Source organism: Humulus lupulus, chromosome 2, assembly GCF_963169125.1.
Source record: "Humulus lupulus chromosome 2, drHumLupu1.1, whole genome shotgun sequence".
Classification (NCBI taxonomy): domain Eukaryota; kingdom Viridiplantae; phylum Streptophyta; class Magnoliopsida; order Rosales; family Cannabaceae; genus Humulus; species Humulus lupulus.
In genome coordinates, this window is record NC_084794.1 from 187,929,699 (window position 1) to 187,951,110 (window position 21,412).

The 21,412-nt window shown below is 37.0% G+C and overlaps 1 protein-coding gene and 1 long non-coding RNA gene across 2 annotated transcripts; one reads left to right on the forward strand and one right to left on the reverse strand.

The window, feature by feature from the left end:
• Positions 1-1,795: 1,795 nt before the first annotated feature.
• On the forward strand, positions 1,796-20,168 carry LOC133818812 (3beta-hydroxysteroid-dehydrogenase/decarboxylase). The gene is made up of 12 exons (XM_062251878.1): positions 1,796-2,303; positions 3,149-3,238; positions 3,326-3,459; positions 3,556-3,726; positions 4,092-4,208; positions 4,307-4,386; positions 4,620-4,812; positions 5,706-5,823; positions 6,377-6,551; positions 7,537-7,693; positions 19,424-19,490; positions 19,598-20,168. Exons 1-12 carry the CDS (start codon positions 2,042-2,044, stop codon positions 19,801-19,803), a joined length of 1,770 nt encoding a protein of 589 aa, XP_062107862.1. The 5' UTR covers positions 1,796-2,041; the 3' UTR covers positions 19,804-20,168.
• Positions 6,201-20,095, reverse strand: LOC133818813 (uncharacterized). The gene is made up of 2 exons (XR_009886115.1): positions 19,970-20,095; positions 6,201-6,541 (listed from the first exon to the last, which is right to left on the reverse strand). It is a non-coding gene; the product is annotated as an uncharacterized LOC133818813 (long non-coding RNA).
• Positions 20,169-21,412: the final 1,244 nt, after the last annotated feature.

Genomic DNA, 21,412 nt, shown 5'->3' on the forward strand with positions numbered 1-21,412 from the left:
ATTTGCATCGAGACCTATCGAGTTCTATCGATTTTCATCGAGACTCGATAGAATTCGATAGGTCTCGATGCAAATCGATACAATTGATAGAAATTGCATAACTTTTCACTCGGGTGTCCGTTTGAGGTGATTGTTTTTTTGAATTTGGGTATTTTCTTGAGATCTACATGTTTGGGATTTGTAAACACACATTTGGGAAGTTAAAAGTTTGAAAACATACCCAACTTTGAAAATATAATGGTATTGTTTTTGAACTTTGGTGTGTTTTCAAGTTTTCAACTTCCCAAATGCATGTGTAAACATATTAGACGTGTAGATCTAAAAAAAATACCCAAATTCAAAAAACAAAATCACCTCAAACGGACACCCGAGTGAAAAATTATGCAATTTCTATCAATTGTATCGATTTGCATCGAGACCTATCGAGTTCTATCGATTTTCATCGAGACTCGATAGAACTCGATAGGTCTCGATGCAAATCGATACAATTGATAGAAATTGCATAACTTTTCACTCGGGTGTTCGTTTGAGGTGATTGTTTTTTTGAATTTGGGTATTTTCTTGAGATCTACATGTTTGGGATATGTAAACACACATTTGGGAAGTTAAAAGTTTGAAAACATACCCAACTTTGAAAATATAATGGTATTGTTTTTGAACTTTGGTGTGTTTTCAAGTTTTCAACTTCCCAAATGCATGTGTAAACATATTAGATGTGTAGATCTAAAAAAAATACCCAAATTCAAAAAACAAATCACCTCAAACGGACACCCGAGTGAAAAGTTATGTAATTTCTATCAATTGCATTGATTTGCATCGAGACCTATCGAGTTCTGTCGAGTCCTATCGAGGCAGATGGTTTTTTTCTTGAAAATCATGATTTTTAAGGACCTATCGAGCTGGGCATCGAGGTACATAAAAAATTGTTATATTATATATAAGAGATATTGATTGATTGTAGTTGAAGTTGTGTAGCTATATTATATATAAGAGAGATTGATTGATTGATTGAAGTTGACATATATATATATAGCTTAATGAATATCAAAGCCGTTCATTTGATCAAATTGTGCAAAAAAAAGGTCTCCACCGGTGCAGACGTTTTTACCATCTCCACTGGGGCAATACCCTATAATAGTATTGGGTTAGGTGACCCGAGATTCTTTTAATTTTTTATATATATAATTGTAGTATATTAATAATTTTTTTAAAAAAAATAAATTTTATTTATGACAATATTTAATATTTTAAATTATAAATATTATATAATATTTTTACATTTATATGAATCATTATTTTTATTTTAAAATTTATTTTTTAAATAAATAAATTATCATAAAGATTTTTTACTCCAAAGTAAATTTTCTGTCACGAGGAATATAGGAGTAGTGATCGAGATTAAATTATAAATAGAAACAGAGACGGGAACACTCCAATTCTCCAGCCATGTGCATCCCTACTATTAAGATGATGTAGTAGTAAATATGGGCAAAAAATTGATATTAATGTGGCAAATAAAAAAACAAGTAACCCTCATGTATTGATATGTTTTTATTAAGTTTAAAGGCTAAAATAGAATAAAGTTGATGATATAAGATGTTTTAAATATAGAGCCAACTCTTTTAATCGAAGGATGAATCAGCAAGGATAATCTAATTTTAGTTTCCAAAATGTTTAAAGAAAAAGGAGAAGCTAAAGGTGGGGTGACACACCACACGTTCGCATCCTCTTCTGATCGATAATTGTAATGCAGCGTAAAGAAGAGAAAATATATGATAAAGAGAGGAAAAAGGTGATTAGATTTTGATTGAAACTGATCGATCACTAATCAGCAGAGGCAGTGTCATTGTCCAACTACCACTACAGAATTTCTGATTCAGCCGAAAGCAACACCTGATTTCAACTGTGGAACCCACCAAACATTCACAAAATCAAATATATATTTATTTATTACAATTATATTATTCACCCTAAGCTCACCCACTCTCCTCTTTTTCTCTCTCATTTTTCTAACGTTCCTCGCTAATTCTCTCTCGGGAAAATGGGGGTCGACGACGATCGCCTCGCCGAGTTGAATCCTAAGACCAGGACCTGCGTTGTTATCGGCGGAAGAGGCTTCATTGGAAGATCTCTCGTTCTTAGCCTCCTGAAACTTGGTAAGTGGTTTGTACGAATCGCCGATTCCGCTCACTCCCTTCACCTCGACCCTTCCGAGCATGACTCCCTCCTTTCACATGCTATCGCCTCCGGCCGAGCCTCTTATCACCACATCGACGTTCGTGACAATTCTCTGGTCCTCAAAGGTATTTGTACATTTGTTTAGGAAATTCTTTGACGTGTTTTTCTCTCTGTACAATGCGAGCCAATGTGGGAAACACTGAAATGTATCTGTGGAATGAGATTATCGCTTTGTATGGTTGCATTTTCAGCCATTATAAACAAGTAAACAATAGATAATGTTAGGATCAGGCAAGAGTTTTATTATTTTAGTTAAAAAAATTATTGGCAATTAAAAAATAAGTGTTTTTAGCATTTTCTTTAATTAATTTTTTATTTGTTGAATGTTGATTATCTACCATGATTGCAGAGTTATGGATTAAGAATCACTATGTATCGTCTTCTGTTCAATTTGTTTCATAACGAATTGTTGTGTGTATGCCCAAGGGCGTCATATTTGCTTATTTACACTCGCACCCTGAATTTTAACTCTATTGTATTGTAATAATGAGATTAGTTCGGTTTTATCCCCTTTTTCAATTAATAAATTTATATTTTATATTTTTCTTCTGAAGACTGTAACTTACATGACGATTAACTAAAAATGAAGTGTTGAGTCCCAACTATAGTGTTAGTGTAATTCTTCTACGGGTATTGAAGAGGGCCTATTTTCATTTCCTTAAATTTTTGGTTTCAAGAAAATGAGTGTTTAATTTTTAGAGAAGAAAATTAAATGTTTTAAGAATTTTGTAATAAAATTATAATGTTTTTTTTCCATGTGTTGTTTACATGTATGTTTTCTTATGGTTTTCATTGTTTTTCACTGCTTGTCATTTCTAGAAACTTTTATGTTTCATTTATGTGACATTGAACAGAGACTGGGATTTTAGAAATTAACTACTGATGTGTGAAAAATATTCTCCTTTTGCAGCTGTTGAAGGTTCTTCTGTCGCTTTCTATGTGGATCATGTTAATTTACATGCTGATGATTTTTATCTCTGCTACACGATTATAGTTCAAGGTAAATCTTTTAAAATCCATGTTTACTGGCCTGAAAGTATATTTGAACAAAGTGAATGGGATGATTGTTTGCATTTTTGTCTTGTAGGTGCAAAAAATATCATCAACGCTTGTCGAGAATGCAAATTAAGAAGGTTAATATACAACAGTACTGTAGATGTGGTTTTTGATGGTTCACGTGCTATAGTTAATGGAGATGAATCATTGCCATACCCTGGGAAAGTATGTTAATTCCAAATGTCCACCTGTCAAGCAAACCATTATATATTATTTTTCCTGAGCTTCTGTAGTGATGTCTCTAGAATTTTTTTGACGCAGTTTGATCATATATTGAGTGACCTTAAGGCTCAAGCGGAAGCACTTATCCTCCTTGCTAACAATATCGATGGCCTTTTAACAAGTGCAATTCGTCCTTGCAATGTATTTGGACCTGGGGACACAAATCTTGTGCCATTTTTTGTGACCTTGGCAAGATCTGGTTTGACAAAGGTCTGGAAACAAATTTTCACATATTATGCTATGAACCATTTGAGAACTGTTTCAGTATATCTACTGATCAGTTCATATAATGTTTCTTTTTCATAATGTTGGCATTTTGCACTCCAAAGTCTCTCTCCTACTTTTTATTTTGCCCTTTCTGAGTTGTTTTTTATTTGATACTCATACAATCAGTAATCCAACATGAAAAGATTATTTAGTATATGCTGTTGATAGTTTTTTCATTCACTATGTTTTTTACAATTTTTGTCCTTAGATGTTTTGATGTTAAGTAGTAAACAGCCTAATATCTATATGTGTTCATGCTTCACTTTTTATGTATACTTTTTTTTAAATAACAAAGATTCTCATTTCAGTTTATTATAGGGAGTGGTGAAAACATGTCAGACTTTACCTATGTTGAGAATGTTTCTCATGCCCATATTTGTGCAGAGGCAGCTCTAGATTTTAGGATGGCTTCTGTAGCTGGGAAGGTACTCTTCCAGTTGAGTCTGTATTTTTAAAGTGTTTTACAAGTTCACGTTGTGTGAATGGATCCACATGTAACCATACCATTGCCATCAATTTGTAGGCTTTTTTCATCTCAAATCTTCATCCCATAAAATTCTGGGACTTTTTATCACTAATTTTGGAAGGCCTAGGATATCAAAGGTAATCGTTGCTATGCCAATATCTGATAGACTTTCTATTTCTTTGATTTGTGCTTTTCCATATTATCAGTAGAAAGTGTGCATCCAACATGTTTACTGAGTACTGACACTATGGTGCTATACAATTTATATTTATAGAGATGTAGATCAGGTACTTTAGTGGGATAGGTTTTCATCATTAGTACTTGCATCAAAACTTCTTGATACTCAGTTGCAAACTCATTTTGACTGCAGACCACTAGTTAAACTTCCTGCAAGGATGGTTTGGCATATTTTATCATTTATAAAATGGGCGCATAGAAAATGGGGCTTTTTAGAATGCAGTCATGCTCTGTTTCATTATGCTCAACTAGCCTCACGCTCAAGAACTTTCAACTGTTCTGCAGCTCAAAAACATATTGGGTACTCACCATTGGTCTCCCATGAAGTAAGTTTGATTTCTATTTGTGTTGTTTATATTGTCTTTATGTTGTCTAACTGTATTATTAATTTAAGAAATAGTGACAAGAAATCTAATATAGTATTTTATCCTCTCTCTTTTGGATGTCCCTGAAAACCTCAATGCAATAAAGAATTCCACTCCTTTGTAAAATCTGAAAACAATACATTCGATAGTTCTTTGGCTTTTTTTCATAAGGTATCAGGACATTCTTCTTACGTTTTCAAAAATCCTTTTGTCATTTCTTTCTAGCTATAAGGACCTGCATTTTGACAAAAGTTCTAGAACTTCTTGCCTCTCGTATTGCTGACATCATTGTAGTCAACTATGAACAAATAAATGCTCTTCTTAGAAGAACCAATCCGACATTAAAAAATTTCAACAACTTTGCTCATACTTGAACTAAAAATGGACAGTGCATGAATAGATGATCCCTCGTTTGGCATTAAACACTCCAACCTGAAAATAAGCTGCATAACAGTCTTTTTATTTTTGAAACACCTTTTGGGTATTCAACTTCCCTATAGCAAACAACCAGCAAAAAACCTTTACCTTAAAAGATAATAAAAGATTACTGGTAGGCCCTTTTGAAACTTTCTTTGTTTGGGTCAAAACATTACTGGTGAAATTACAAATTAAATGTTGATGTGTAAGCACTACATTATGACTCAAGCAGATAACAGAAACCATCTGAAGTTTCTCCCAGTAGCACTCATAATGCTATTGGTAAACCGTAGACCCATGTTATCACTTTTGCAATAAGTTTAATATGGTCCTACTTTTATTCTTTTTGTATTTTTCAATTTCTTTCTTTTTATAATTTTAAAAACTACAAGTCATATAACTATCCTCTCTCTGTTTGTCGGTCAATGAACATGCAGGAAGGTGTCTCACTAACCATTCAGTCATTCTCACATCTAGCTAAGGACATGTTTTACTCAAGATACTGTGATCGTGATGAACCATCAAAAGTAGAGAAGCTACTAGGTGGTGGGAAAGGTAGGGAGTTATCGTACTTCATATCAACCTTTTTGGTCTAGCCATTTTATTTTCTGCTCATTTTTGCGTAATAGCATGCATAGTTTTGTTCCTTCACTTGTCCCTTTTAATCGGTTTAGTAGCATCCTTAGGTGAAAATGTTTTAGTCATCCAGTTCGGTGCTGATTGTAGCTCATACCCCAGATACCTCCAGCTGTTAATGTTGGAATTTTGGTTAAATGGTACATGCTGAGCCCAGTAGTGATCATCTATTTCCGTGTTAAGAAAACTTCACCAATTGCTCTCAGTTGAGTTCAGACAACACTATAGTTGCCCTTTGTTCTCATGGGTTTTATTTGTATTATTTGAGGTGCCATCTTATGCTTTTATTTCAATCATTCACGACATAACTAGAGGGATCTTCTTATTTCTTTCTAGTCTTCACTTAAAATGAGGTAGAACATAAAAGGTGAATTGCACAAATGTTTTTTTTTTCCTTCGATAAGAACCCTTAAAGATTGCAATTATTCATTCAAGTTAGCTTGTAGAATGACCTCAAACTTTGTCATTACAGTTGCAGATATATTGTTGTGGCGTGATGAGAAGAAATCATTTACATGTTTCCTTGCTCTTGTTCTGCTGTTCAACTGGTTTTTCCTTTCTGGAAGAACTTTTGCTGATTCTGCAGCCAAGCTGTTGCTACTTCTTACATTTTTTCTTTTTGGATACGGTGTACTACCTACAAAAGTGTAAGTAATGATGTTTATAAAGACGAGATTCAGCAGTTGCTATAGTTTATTGGTCTCTAAAGTAAATATTGTAGAGTTAAACAGGGGTCCTAGTTTCAAAAATAATATTAATAATAATAATCAAATAAAGGCAAGAGATTCAATGTTCCTCTTTGTGGGTTTAGAAACTTTTTTAAAATCTTGGAATGTTTTTATAATATCCCTTCACCCTTTATTGTTCTTTATGCCCACTCGTTTTTTTACTTTAGTTTATATTACTGGAAAATCTTTCAAAATTTTCCCGAGGAAATACACACTTCTCACCACCAACTTAGGTCCTAGTCCAGTACGTTTTGTATGGTTCCGACATTAATCTTGACCCTTTATATTGTGAAATTTGGGAGAAATATATTCTATATATAATTAGTGATTTTAAGGCACGACTTTTTTCCATCTAACTAGAAAATAAAAAGAATTATACAAAGTTTATTCATTCTTAAGGAACTCTGGAAACATGTGATTTCTTGATTTATGCTCTATTTGTCTAGACACTCTTGACCATCAAGTAATTTTCCAACACAAAAAAGTTTTGCTGTCCTACTTATTCCATTTGGGCCCAATGTATGGTATCCAAATTTACCTGTGCAGGCTTTGTGTTCTGAGAGTGAATTATATTCTTTACATATTATCTTCTTATTTCATGTGTTCTTTTGAGGGAGAATTCAGATTTCCAATGACCATCAATTTGCATGGTTGCTTTCCTTCCCGCTCTTTAATGATTATAGAATATTTACCTTATGATGTCTGACTAATAAACTATTTTAATAGATATTATTTTCTCTATTAAATTTTACGTAGCTTGCTAGGTTGTAATTTAAATATTCTACCCTCTCTTATTTATAACCTATGTTTCTTTTTTTTTTTTAAAAAGCTATTTTAATAATGAGTCTGCCTTGTTCTGCTGGTATTTTTATGATTTCTACTGACCATGGTGCTATTGTAATAGATTTGGTTTCGATGTCAAGAGGTTGCCTTTATCTTGCTTTGAGATTCATGAAGGGGTGGTGAAAGATTCAATTACAGCAGTTGCACGTTTGTGGAACAGAGGGTTCTATTGTGTTAGATCTTTGGCTAAAGGACATCATTGGAAACTTTTCTTTAAGGTATGAACTTTGTAATAGTTTTCTGATGTTTTGTTGCATGGTTATTCTTTGTCGTACATGTTTTATGTAACTTAGTTACGACCATTTTCTTTCTAGCTTGGCATATAAAATAAATACAATAAATAGGAATTCCTATAGACTAGGAAACTGAAACAACAATTGAAAACATAACTTCCTTGCTGTCAACATCTGACAACCAATAACTAGCTTGATTTCCTACACTCCCCCTCAAGCTAGCACAGACCCCATTTGCACCCCATAAGCCTTAGTCGAGGTAATAGTTAGATTCAATTTCTGGACCACTTCCTTAGTAATGAAGTTGTGTGAAGCGTCGCAGTCCACAAGAACTACGACTGCTAGGTCGTTGATGCTTCCAGTCATCTTCATAGTCTCGGGTAGAGTGAGCCCAACAACTGAGTTCAGCGATCCTTCCATCGTTTGTGCTTCAGTCTGTCCTTCCTGAGTCTTGTTTGTTTTCTCTTCATCTTTTTCAACGTCCATTTTTCCTTCTTATTGCATGACCAAAACTTGCAGCTCTGGTTTCTTACCTCGATGGCCAATAGAATACTTCTCATCAAAGCGATAGCATAGTCCTTTTGAATTTTTGGCTTGTAACTCAACACCAGTCAACTGTCTATACCCAACACGATGCTCTCCCATAGTAGTGTCACGTTCAGTGGTCATAGGAACACCCATAGAGATGTTATTAGGACTTGGCCATTAGTCCTAATCGGGCCCAATCCCTTTTTTTTGTTCTCTGTAAATGATGTTTTTGTCCTCAACCTCTTGGGCCAGGTCCATGGTCTTTTCTAGCCCACTGGGCTCCAATACCCTCAATTCTCCCCTAATATCAGATTTCAGCCAAACAAACTCCAAAACAGGCTCCGAAATTTGCTCCAAAGAGACGGCCAACATCTCGAACTACTTCCTGTATTCTTTCACGGTGGATATTTGCTTCAGGCCAAGAAATTGATCATAAATAGTTTTCTTGGTTGGTCTGAAACCTTCTCAACAACAAGGACTTCAATTCTTCCCAGTTTGTTATCTCTCGTCGCTTATTTTCCCACCTGAACCAATGATGGGCTGAGCATTGGTACAATACTAGCTTTCACACCTCTTTGGGTTGTACCCCATTCAAGGTTTTCAATTCACTTTCCATTGATTCCACCTGTGCGTCCATTCTAGTGTTGGTCATAACCTGGCTCTGATACTAGATAATAGACCCCTCGGTATATAGCAGTAGCAATAGACAGAAAATAGAGAGGAATATGAGTGCTTTATTCAATTAAAATAACAAAAAGAGAAATATCCAGGTATTCGAGAGACCTGGTTCTCTCCCTAGAGCAAGAGCTCAATACAAATCAGATTATTGGCTTATTGCCTACCTCCCACACGCCCATCCCTTGACAATATATTCTCTCAAATTTCATACTTACCAAATATAGCAGATATAGTCGATATCAATTTATTCTAATTGATTTAGCAATAACAATTAGACAGCCTAGACAACCCTATTATTACGCCTAGAATACATGTACCTAATTGGGGTCTATCAACAAATTCCTCGTAATGAAAAGTTAGTGCATCCTCACCTAAGATAAGGAATTATCTCAGGAGCTAATGAGTATGGTATTTGCTTTGGGAACAATTTCACCTTCCGTAGACAAATAAGTTAAGGAAATCAAAATTAGAATAAAATCAAATCTGAATGATTTGATTATAGCTGTAATATACGTATAGTTTTATGTACTTTCCTTGTTTATATAATTTAGTTGATTTTGTATTTATTTTGTATAGCCTTATAAATGTATACTATTCTTTTCATAATAAAATAAGAGAATTATTTCTTTATAGTTTTTTAGATGGTATTAGAGCCATAGTAGTTTAGCATTGGATTTTTTTTTCAATCTTGTTCTTTCTACCATTTTCTCAGAAGCAAAAAAAAACTATTGTTCACGGGGGCACTGTTCACGCAGTAGTGTTCACAATTTATTTGCCTTCTTTTCCTGCCAGCGATTTCTTCCTGTTGTTCTGGACGCCATCTGTTGATTTATCTGCTGCACCACTTCTAGTCATCTCCTCCAACATGACTGTTGCATCCGACTCTTTCTTAAAAATTCAATCTCATGCTCAATCCACCAGTGATGCTAATACTTCGGCCAATACAGCTCCACCATCATTCATCAAAGAACAAGTTGAGCACTTATACAAACTCCTCAATCAGTCCTCTTTAGGTTCTGCTTCGCCCTCTATGCCCAATTTAGGTTCATGTTCTATTGCTCGCTTTGGTACTATTCTGCTTTATCTTCTCCAGTAGCATCTCAGGTACCATGGATAATTGATTCAGGTGCATCTGACCATATGACCAACATCATCATTTATTTGATTCATACACTCCATTATGCATGGAAAAATGGGGCGGTGAGGCGGGGAGGGGCGGGGTGTCTTTGCCCCAGTAAAAACGGGGCAGAATTCGGGGCAGGGCCGCCCCGCTATGAATTCAAGCAGGTTGGGGCAGCCCCGCCCCGCTATTAATTCAACCTTGCCCCCGAAAACTTTTTTTTTTTTTTTTCTATACTCTAATCCAATTCTCTCATGTAAAATTGACATTTTATATGTGGTTTAGAATATCCTTAATTCTAAATAGACTAGAAAAAAAAAATTTAGGCTTAGGTAAAATTCTAAAATTATAATTTAATGTTTCTTAAAAAAAAAAATGTAAATGGGGCGGGGCAGATCCGCCCCAATTAAGCCGGGGTGGGGCGGAAGCAGGGTGGGACAGACCCGCCCCATTTACATGCCTACACTCCATGTCCTACTAAATCTAATGTTTGAATTGCCGATGGTACATTATCTTCTGTTGCAGGCATAGGCACCATTAGATTATCTACTGGTCTTCTCCTTAAATCGGTTCTTCATGTTCTGTCTTTGACGTGTAATTTGATTTTTGTTAGCAAACTTACGTTTGGTAATCGGTGTGTTTCTAAATTTGTGCTCAATTCTCATCAATTTCAGAAACTATCATCGGGGAGGATGACTGGCAGTGCTAAGATTCATGATGGACTTTATTTCTTTCAGAGTCCACATTCATCGAGACACCAACCTCTTATGTTTAGTTCTGCTTCTGCTTTTGTTTCCAGTAATAGCAAAATAATGTTGTGGCATTATAGACCCCAAGTTTTTCTTATTTAAAACATTTATTTCCATCGTTATTTACTAATAAAAGTTATGTTTCTTTTCACTGTGATATCTGTTGCAAATCACACTCGGAGTTTTTTTCCTCCAAAATCCTATACTCTGACGACTCCATTCTCCCTAATCCATAGTGATATATGGGGACCCTCCAAAGTTACCACTTCTCAAGGTAAACGCTGGTTCTTATTCCAAGGAATATTGAAGAAGCTCTTGATGTTCTCGAATGGCAAGCAGCTGTTCTTGAAGAGATGAAAGCTCTTAAACAAAATAACACTTGGAGCCTAGTGGAACTGCCACACGATAAAAGTATTGTAGGGTGCAAATGGGTGTTCACTATCAAGTATAAATCCAATGGCTCTATCGAGTGATACAAAGCACGTTTGGTGGCCAAGGGATTTACACAGATATATGGAATTGACTACACTAAAACCTTTACTCCAGTTGCCAAGTTCAACACCATTAGAGTCTTACTCTCACTAGCAGCAAACTTAGACTGGGAATTAGATCAGCTTGATGTAAAAAATGCATTTTTAAATGGTGATCTTGAAGAGGTCTACGTGAGTCAACCCCCAGGTTTTGAAGAAACTCTCAATAAGAATATTGTTTGCAGACTCAACAAGTCACTCGGCTTAAAGCAATCTCCTCGAGTTTGGTTTGATCGTTTTTCAAAGGTGGTCAAGAATCCTGGGTACATTCAAGGACAAACTGATCATACTCTGTTTGTTAAGCACTTTGAGAAAGGAAAAGTACCCATCTTAATAGTTTATGTCGATGATATTATTGTTATTGGTGATGATATCGGAGAGATGAATCTGATCAAGAAAACGATGGCAAGGGAATTTGAGGTTAAGGAGGACCTTGGTGCATTAAAGTATTTTTTGGGTATAGAGTTTGCAATGAGCAAAAAGGGTATTTCCGTGTCTCAGAGAAAATACACACTCAATCTCCTGAAAGAAACAAGTATGCTAAGAAGCAAGCCTAGTAAAAATACTATTGAACTTGGGAACAAAGCAAAAATGTTCGAAGAAGATCCAATTGACAAAGGAAGATACTAGTAGCTGGTTGGCAAACTTATCTTTCACATACTCGACCATACATTGCCTTCGCTGCAAGTCTTGTAAGTCAGTATATGCATAATCTTTGTCAAGGACATCTTAATGTTGTCTATAGAATTTTGAGATATTTGAAGCAAACACCAAGGAAAAGACTATATTTAAAAAAAATGAGTGATCGAAAGGTAGTAGTGTTCACAAACGTCGATTGGGCTGGTTCAATCGATGACAGAAAGTCCACCTTTGGTTACTGTACTCTCCTATGGGGTAACTTAATAACTTGGCGAAGTAAAAAGCAGTCTGATGTTGCAAGAAGCAATGCAAAAGCAGAGTACATGGCTATGGCTCATGGAGAGTGTGAAACTCTTATCCCCAAAATTTCAGTTCGATGATGTGGCAATCAGAACTGACAAGTGACAATGCATGGTCAGTAAATGACACATTAATAGTCAATAAATGTGTTGGTTCTTCGGAGTTGTGATAAAGTGATCTGACCGATCTGATAGAATTTCTGTCCGACTGGTGAAGATTTTTGTCTGACCAGTCAAGTGTCATGCTAGACCAGAGAATTGTCATGCTAGACCAGAGATGTGCCATGTTAGACCAGTCAGGTGTCATGACCGACCAGTTAGGTGCTTGTCCGACCAGTCAGGTGTTTGGCCGACCAGTCAGATGCTTGTTTGACCAGTCAAGTGCTTGTCCGACCAGACATGTGTTTGGCCGACCAGTGAGGGTGTGGCCGACCGGTGAAGTGTTTTGGCCCTCCAGTTTTCCCTCTGGGTGTGACGTGGAGCGACTAAACAGATCATTGCTGCGCAAGAGACCCCAGTAACGACTTCAGCTAGAATCAGTCATACCTGCGTGGGAATCTCTCATATTATCCCAAAGAATCGCATATTGTTGTATTTTAGATATTATTAATTAAAATATTGAAAGAGTAACAGAAAGGACCCAGTCAAAGAGAATATCTGATGTACGATCCATGAGCCTATAAATAAATGGCTCATGGCATCATTTTAGGGATCTGATCTTTTGAGATTGAGAAAAACTCTCTAGTTTGGAGATTTTGGGACTGTTACTTGGGGTATTCTTGGGGCATTTTCTAAGAGAGTTTAGAGAGAGAAACGATGTATTTTTCTACTTACACTTAAGAAACTCAGTTGGCTCAAGTTCATCTAATCTTAAGTGTAGGATATATATCACAACTCCAAGTGGATTAGGCTATTACCAATAAATTGGGGGCTGAACCACTATAAAATTATCTGTGTCGTATTTTTCTCTTGAAGGTTCATTGTAGTTTTGACGTCTACTCGTCGTTGGCCAAAATCGTGGTCAACATTTTGGTGCTTTCATTGAGAGCCTGAAGAGAAGAAGCACACGACTATCATATCGAAATGGTGCCCAAGAATACCAATGTGGCATCCAAAAAGTCAGGCACGTCAAAGGATCCTGCTAGATCAGAAGAGCCTGGACCGCAAAACCCAAAGACTGAGCCCAGAGTGTTTCTCGAGGAGACCACTCCAGAAGTTGAACAACTCCAGGAAGCAATAGGCGCTTTCCAAGAGGAGATGATACAATTCAATGCTCGGCAGGAGTCTTTCGCTGAAGAGATGGCCAAGCAGAGAGTTGTGTTAGAGCAGCAAAGACACGATATGGAGGCCAAAAGCGAAGAGCTCAGACAGCGACAGGAGGAAGTTGACCGGAGACATCATGAAGCAGCACTTGCTCTAGAAGCGGCTACCCAATTGGCCCAAACCAATACTCAAGCTGCGGCACAAGCAGCCACCCAGGGAGCAAGAAATAATAATGCTAGTCGGAGGATCACTGACAGAGCCAATTCTCGGGGACCGGAGAGAAGCAGGAGTAACCCCTGGTCGTGAAGATGATGGGGACCCATCCAGAACTACCTTGACGCAAAGGGAGCACTCTAGAACCCCCTCCAGGAGCCACCGATCAGAAACTTCTAGACCAGGGACTGATCGGACAGTAAAAAGACTCCACCTAGGCAGGATCAGACCAAGACTCCTCGAGATAAGAGGACTTCACAATTCAAAGATGGGCATGGTCGTGATGAGGCTGATAGTCATCACACCGAACAGTCAAAGGAAAAGGAAGGCAACGACCAACAAGGAGGAAAAGATTGCCCGGGGCGTACCGAAAGGCCTCCACTGCACCCTGGCCAGCAGCGTAGTGGGAGAGTGCAAGTCCCGCGTAGTAAGCCCTTTGAAAAATAAAAAAGTACGGTGTTCGATCGGGCAGGTGAGCATGCTTCCCGGAAGGATCTGAGGGACGTTATCACCAACAAGAGGAGGACTGTCCCGGTTGAAGGGCAAAATCTGAACCGCCCTGCCAGTCAAGTAGAAATACTTGACGACAGTGCCCCAGATGGTAATGTCCGACTAGGCGGTCAAGACCTTGGAACTTCACCAGTTGCACCAGCCATCCAAGCCCAGCTTGACGTGCTAATAGCTGCAGTGCAAGGTTTGTCAAAACAACCTTCCGCGATAGATGCGATAGATCACCGGAATGACAGCCCATTTTGTGCCTGGATTAGAGCAGCCCAGCCGCCGGCAAAATATAAAGCACCGATTCTGCCAGTATATACAGAAAAGGCAGATCCCATCAGACATGTTGGGAAATTTGAGGACCAGATGGAATTGCTCAGAGTAAGTGACGATTATCGGTGTAGAGTTTTCGCGACTACTTTGTCAGATACTGCCCAGGAATGGTATTGGAAGTTTAAGCTGAACTCCATTACCTCTTGGGAAGCATTCAGGAAGGAGTTTTGTAGACAATTCAACACTGCCTGGACCCCACCAGTTTATGCCAACCACTTGGCAGATATCAAACAAGGAAAAGATGAGTCTTTGAAGAATTATATACAGAGATTCATGTGAGAAGCCAATAGAGCAACTGCTGTAGGAGATGAGGAGAAGATGGTTGCCATATCCGCTGGGATAACTTATCGGAGCCCTTTGTGGGATAGTATACATAGAAATCCAATTTCAACACTTCAACAATTTCTTGACCGAGCAGACAAGTATATGAAATTGAATGATGCAATCAAGAAAGATGAGAATGACATAAACAATCCGGGTGGATCAACTGACCCTCCTAAGAATGATGGAAAGAAACGTGGAAATAACGGGTCTGACCACCATGAGGAAAATAAAGCAAAGTTGAGTTCAAACGAAAAGCCAACCAAGTATGAGCCTCAGTTCACTAATTACACCACTCTCTCGGCTAGCCGAGCGGAAATATATCTTGCTAGTCATGAAGAGGTTCCTTACAAGAAACTTCCGCCCATCAGGAAATAGATGAGGAAGAGAGATATGAATAAGTTTTGTCGTTTCCATGGAGATTATAGTCATGACACGAATGAATGCAATCACCTCAAGGACGAGATAGAATTTCTTCCCCGGTCGGGCAAGTTGAGGAAGTACCGGGCAGAGACACCCCAAGGAGAAGGAGGTAGCAGCAATCCTGGTTTCAAACGACAAAGATCTCCACCCTTGCAGCCCGGGCCTGTGGACTTTACCTTAGACACTATATGTGGAGGTCCACACTTGCTGAGGATAGCAACAAAGCAAGGGAGAGGTATGCCGAGACACTTCAACATGAGCGGGAGTGCTAGGATCAGGAGCCACTGGAACGGCGAGCGGCGTCTGTGAATATATTATTTCTAAATACCGCTTTCAGAGTGGTAGTTTAATTTCAAGTTGTTTAACTTGTTATTTAAATTTGGTTTATGAGCTGGTTATTTGCGGACCAGTCATCTATTTTTGAACAATTTTTGTTGTTTAAGACTCGTTATTAGACACGTTTTGTCCTTTTTAATTTACGAGTAATAAAAGAGACTACGCGCAGCGTGGTCGATTCTTGCTACAAATGTGCATGTGTGTTAATTATTCGAACAGTGTTCAACTGCTAGAATATTTTCAATATATTCTATGTGTTTCACGAGCAATTAACTGCTCGAACAGATTCGGTCAAGTAGCAAGTGACCCAGGATCTTTCAACCCTCAATCGATTGGGGGGCACGTGGGGTATGCTGGTATATAATTTAACACAGGCAATAAGAGCACGAGTTAAGATGTCTGTTTTTAGGCTGACTTATAAGTTTTCGAAGTCCAAAAAGGCCATTAAGCTAACTTGTTTGACAAAGCTTAAGTAACTTAGAATTTTTTAAAATTTCAAGTTAGAAGCAGATATTCATGTGACAATAAATATTATGCTCATAGAATATTAGAGCAATACGAGTGTGAGAAAGTATAAAATATTAGAGCAATATGATTGTGAGAAAGTATACTTAGTATGGACTTATGAAATGTCTAGAATTTCAAAGTTAGAAAACTAAGTACTCATGCGAAAATATAAGGCATACATCAGAGTGACTTTACTATTCACAAAAAACTTATAACTTTTTAAGTCTAAAAAGACTTGTAATGTTTAAAGTTAACAAAGAAAAGTAAAGTATAAATGCCAACAGCTCGGTTGTATGATAAAAATATCAAAGCTGCTAAGCAACAATTGTCTTCACAAGAAAAAAGAGTAAACTATTGGCCAGATACAAAATTTAGCTGATCAGGTGCAAAGTTTTCCTGGTTGGGAGAGCAGATACAACTTCCCTAGTCGGCTGAGCATATATCACTGGTCGAGTAGGAAACTCTGTTGTTGAGCATGACTAACAATGATGAGTTCCTGGAGTGAACCATTTTTTACAAGCCCGAAGACTTGAGAGCATTCAGAATCGAGAGCCGAGCGGTTAGGCTCTGGTGTTCGATCGGCTAGGCTCTGATCCAAGCAGATAGGCGTGCGGCTGAGCGGTTTGCGTGCGTGTCTGCGCGGGATGGGTTGCGTCCGAGCGGTTGGAGCTGGCATCCGAGCAGATGGTGGCGTGTCCGATCGGGTAGCGCGAGTGACCGAGCGGTTGGAGCACCCGAGCGGCTGGCGTGCGTGTCCGAGCAGCCTGGGGTCTGCGTCCAAGCCGTCATGCGCACATCCGAGCGGATGGAAGAGTGCCTCGACCGACTGGGTGATGGTCCGAGCGGGATGGGGTCTGCGTCCGAGCAGCAAGCGCGCATCCGGTCAGTTGGGCTGAGTGTCCGAGGAGCTACTGGCTGGCCATCCGAGGAGCTGGATTGGTGTGTCCGGGAAGTACAGGCACGAATCCGAGTGGTCTAGATAGCTGAAAGTGGCCAAAGTTATGGGTTTGATGGGCTAAAAGGGGAACCTATTTTATTGATTTTGAACTATGCAAACAAGATCAAAAAGTTGAATTTCAAGGGTTCAACAAACTTCAAGATAACATCAATGATTATCCTATACTCGTAAGCCCGAAAAAGCAATGGAAATAAGAAACTGATAACTACCGTTTTTATGGACAGAAAAGTTAAGTCGTGGGTTTACTACAAAAGTGAAGGTTACTGACCAGATGGAAGCTTTTGGATGACCACAAAAGCATTTTGCTAGAGGAAAAGTTTATCATACGAGTAAATTATATAATAAACTTGGGGGGCAAATGTTATCCCCAAAATTTCAGTTCGATGACGTGACAATCAGAAGTGACAAGTGGCAATGCATGGTCAGTAAATGGCACATTAATAGTCAATAAATGTGTTGACTCTTCGGAGTTGTGATAAAGTGATCTGACCGATTTGATAGAATTTCTGTCCAACTGGTGAAGATTTTTGACTGACCAGTCAAGTGTCATGCTAGACCAGAGATGTGTCATGCTAGACCAGAGAAGTGCCATGTTAGACCAGAGATGTGCCATGTTAGACCAGTCAGGTGTCATGACCGACCAGTCATGTGCTTGTCCGACTAATCAGGTGCTTGTCCGACCAGTCAGATGCTTGTCCGACCAGTTAGTGCCTATCTGACCAGTCAAGTGCCTGTCCGACCAGTCAAGTGCCTGTCCGACCAGACATGTGTTTGGCCGACCAGTCACTTGTCTTGGCCGACCAGTGAGGGTGTGGCCGACCGGTGAAGTGTTTTGGCCTTCCAGTTTTCCTTCTGGGTGTGATGTGGACCGACTAAACAGATCATTGCTGCGCAAGAGACCCCAGTAACGGCTTCAGCTAGAATCGGTCATACCTGCGCGGGAATCTTTCATATTATCCCAAAGAATCGCATATTGTTGTATTTTAGATGTTGTTATTAATTAAAATATTGAAAGAGTAACAGAAAGGACCCGGTCAAAGGGAATATCTGATGTACGATCCATGATGTACGATCCATGAGCCTATGAATAAATTACTCATGGTATCATTTTAGGGATCTGATCTTTTGAGACTGAGAAAAACTCTCTAGTCTGGAGACTTTGGGACTGTTACTTGGGGTATTCTTGGGGCATTTTCTAAGAGAGTTTAGAGAGAGAAACGATGTATTTTTCTACTTATACTTAAGAAACTCAGTTGGCTCAAGTTTATCTGATCTTAAGTGTAAGATATATATCACAACTCCAAGTGGATTAGGCTATTACTAATAAATTGGGGCTGAACCACTATAAAATTATCTGTGTCGTATTTTTCTCTTGAAGGTTCATTGTAGTTTTGACGTCTACTCGTCGTTGGCCAAAATCGTGGTCAACAGAAACCATGTGGATAAAAGGACTGCTTGAAGAGTTGAAGATAAAGTATGAAGATCTCACTCAACTCTTTTGTGACTATAAATCTACCATCATTATTGCTCATAATTATGTTCACCATGATAGAACAAAGCATGTAGATGTGGATCGTCACAGCAAGTGTTTGATTTCCTATTAGACAAGTTTGGACTCATTGATATCTACAATCAAACTTGAGGGGAGTGTAGACAGATATGTTAAGGAAATCAAAATTAGAATGATTTGATTATAGCTATAGTATACGTATAGTTTTATGTACTTTTCTTGATTTAGTTGAATTGGTATTTATTTCATTTACTTTGTAAGGACCTATAAATGTATACTATTCTTTTTCATAATAAAATAAGAGAATTATTTTCTTCATAGTTTTTTAGACCTTCCAACCATGCATTTTGATACCCTAGTGAGGCAGTTATAACTCGTACAAATGTCTTAAACCACGTGAACAAATGTCTGACATATACCCTGGCAAAGGTCTCTTTGTGATGTTTTGGATAGTAAGTTATATTGAAATCCTCGGTTTTTCCTATGAGAGTATCAAACATCTGATTTCTTGTCACTTGACTCATTTCTACATAGCTGGATGTAAATGTAACTATATGTATGCAATCTCTTGTACAGCCATTAAAGAAAGAGTAACTTTTACTAGAATACACAAGTAGTACATACTTGGGACACAACAGAGGAAAATAAGACAACCGTCAGTTTAGGAATGGATTCCAGTTGAATCAAACTTTTTGTGTTCCTAGTAGACAATCATCATGAAGATGAGTACTTATAGCTAAAACAACAGTAACACTTCTCTTGAAACTTAACATCTTTATTTTCTCACTAATATCCTTATTTTCACTGTAGGTTGTCGCTTCTGGATATTTTCTGAAGTTGATATCCTTGCATTCCTCGATGATGGCTATGGGCATAGGTAAGGAACCACTGGTCTGCTAATTTTAGTGCGTCATTTTGTGGATTGATTTCTTACTTTCTACCATTCTACCTCGTATTGACAAACTGAAACAAATCGCATCGCAGCTCTGGCATTTGCATTCACTACATTTTTTGTTTACGAGCAATATGAATCTGAAGTAGATGGAGTAGCAAAGTTTCTACATGGTGGTGTGAAGGAAATAGGGAAATTATTGAAAACTAACCTACCTCATTCGGGGGCATCTATTCTTTGTAAGAACAATAATCCTCCTCAATATAAGAAGTCTGCACCAGCACAACATTGGAAATAGCTATGACAGCATTCTGCTTCTTTCTTGTATTCAATTTTTATTTCTTAATTAATGATAATGCTTGATGGGGGCTAATTCTTAGAGGATTGTATTAAGATATAGAGTTGGGGCATTCTCCCACCAAGAGAGAGATAGGTTTAATTTAGTAGACTCGTATATTTCTTACCTTCATTGCTGTATAGTTGTTAAACCGCTCTGCCTTGCCCTTCCCACCTATATTAGTGATTGCTGAACATGAATGTTTTGATTGGATCTGAAGTTTCATGATGAAAACTGGCAATTTACTGAGTTGAAAAAAGAAAAAGAAAAAAGTCGCACGTATTTGACCTCTGATATATATAAATTATAATCTTGATTTTCTGTTCTCCCAAGTCCCAACTCAAAATAATGTTTTTTATTTGTGTACCATAGCTCCTAGACAAATGATAAGTAGTATTGTCGTGGAATCAATGTGCTAATACGGAGTTAAGGACTTGTATGGTTGGTTTTATTCTTTGGGTTACCTTTTGGCAAGTTAGCTTTTATATTTTTCTTTTTGACAAATTTATCTTCAATCTTCTTATCTTTATGCAAACACGTTCCTAAACTTAAAACTACAAGTACGGTTTGGTCTTATATTTTTTTTTCGTGTTGACACATTGGTTCTTAACTTTTTTTTTTTATATATATTTTTAAAATTCTAAAGTAAAATATAGAGAAAAAAACGAATTAGAACTAAAAAAATTTAGGGAAGTTTTATTTCGTGACAAAAGAAATATAAATTCGTGACAAAAGAAATATAAATTTATTTTAAAATCAAAGTATTAAAAAATATAATAAAAAATGTATAAGAATAAAATACAATGTGGATCTTACAAATACAATAAAACTTCTCAATAGTAATAATATTGGGACAATCATATTTTATTACTAATAGAAAGTTATAACTTAATAGAATTATATCTATAAAAAATATTGAAAATATACACATTTAAATCTAAATTAAATAATAATTGATAAAACATGTCAAATTCAATGTATAGTGATAAACAAAAATGACATAAGTGTATAACTATAATGTACATATTTATATAAAATATTGAAAAATATACAAAGTTATTTTAGAAGTTTAAATTGATAATTAAATTTATCATGATTTTTTAGTATGTATAAGATAGCATATATATATATATATAAGGGCAGTTTACACATTTATACTTATAAGAATAAATAATAACAATTTTGTTAGAAATAAAATAATATAACCAAAATATATTAATTATTGTTGTATATAACTGATTTCATTTGATTTAATAAAATATTACACTTCTTTAATTTACTCATAAACTTAACAACTTTCCTAAAATAGCTTAATTGATCAATTTGTTGATTTATTACTAATTTATTTTATATAAGATTTGACTACTAAAAAATTGTTATTATTATTTGAACAATGAATGTGAAGATACAACCAACTTGAAGATCATACCAATATTAAGGTGGCATGGATTATTGAGAACATCAAGTATTTTGGGTACCGATTGGTAGTTATTTATTGTTTATGTTATTTTTCTTCTTATGTTTCATCCAAATCTAATACAAAATTTAGACTTTTACCCAACTTCTTCTA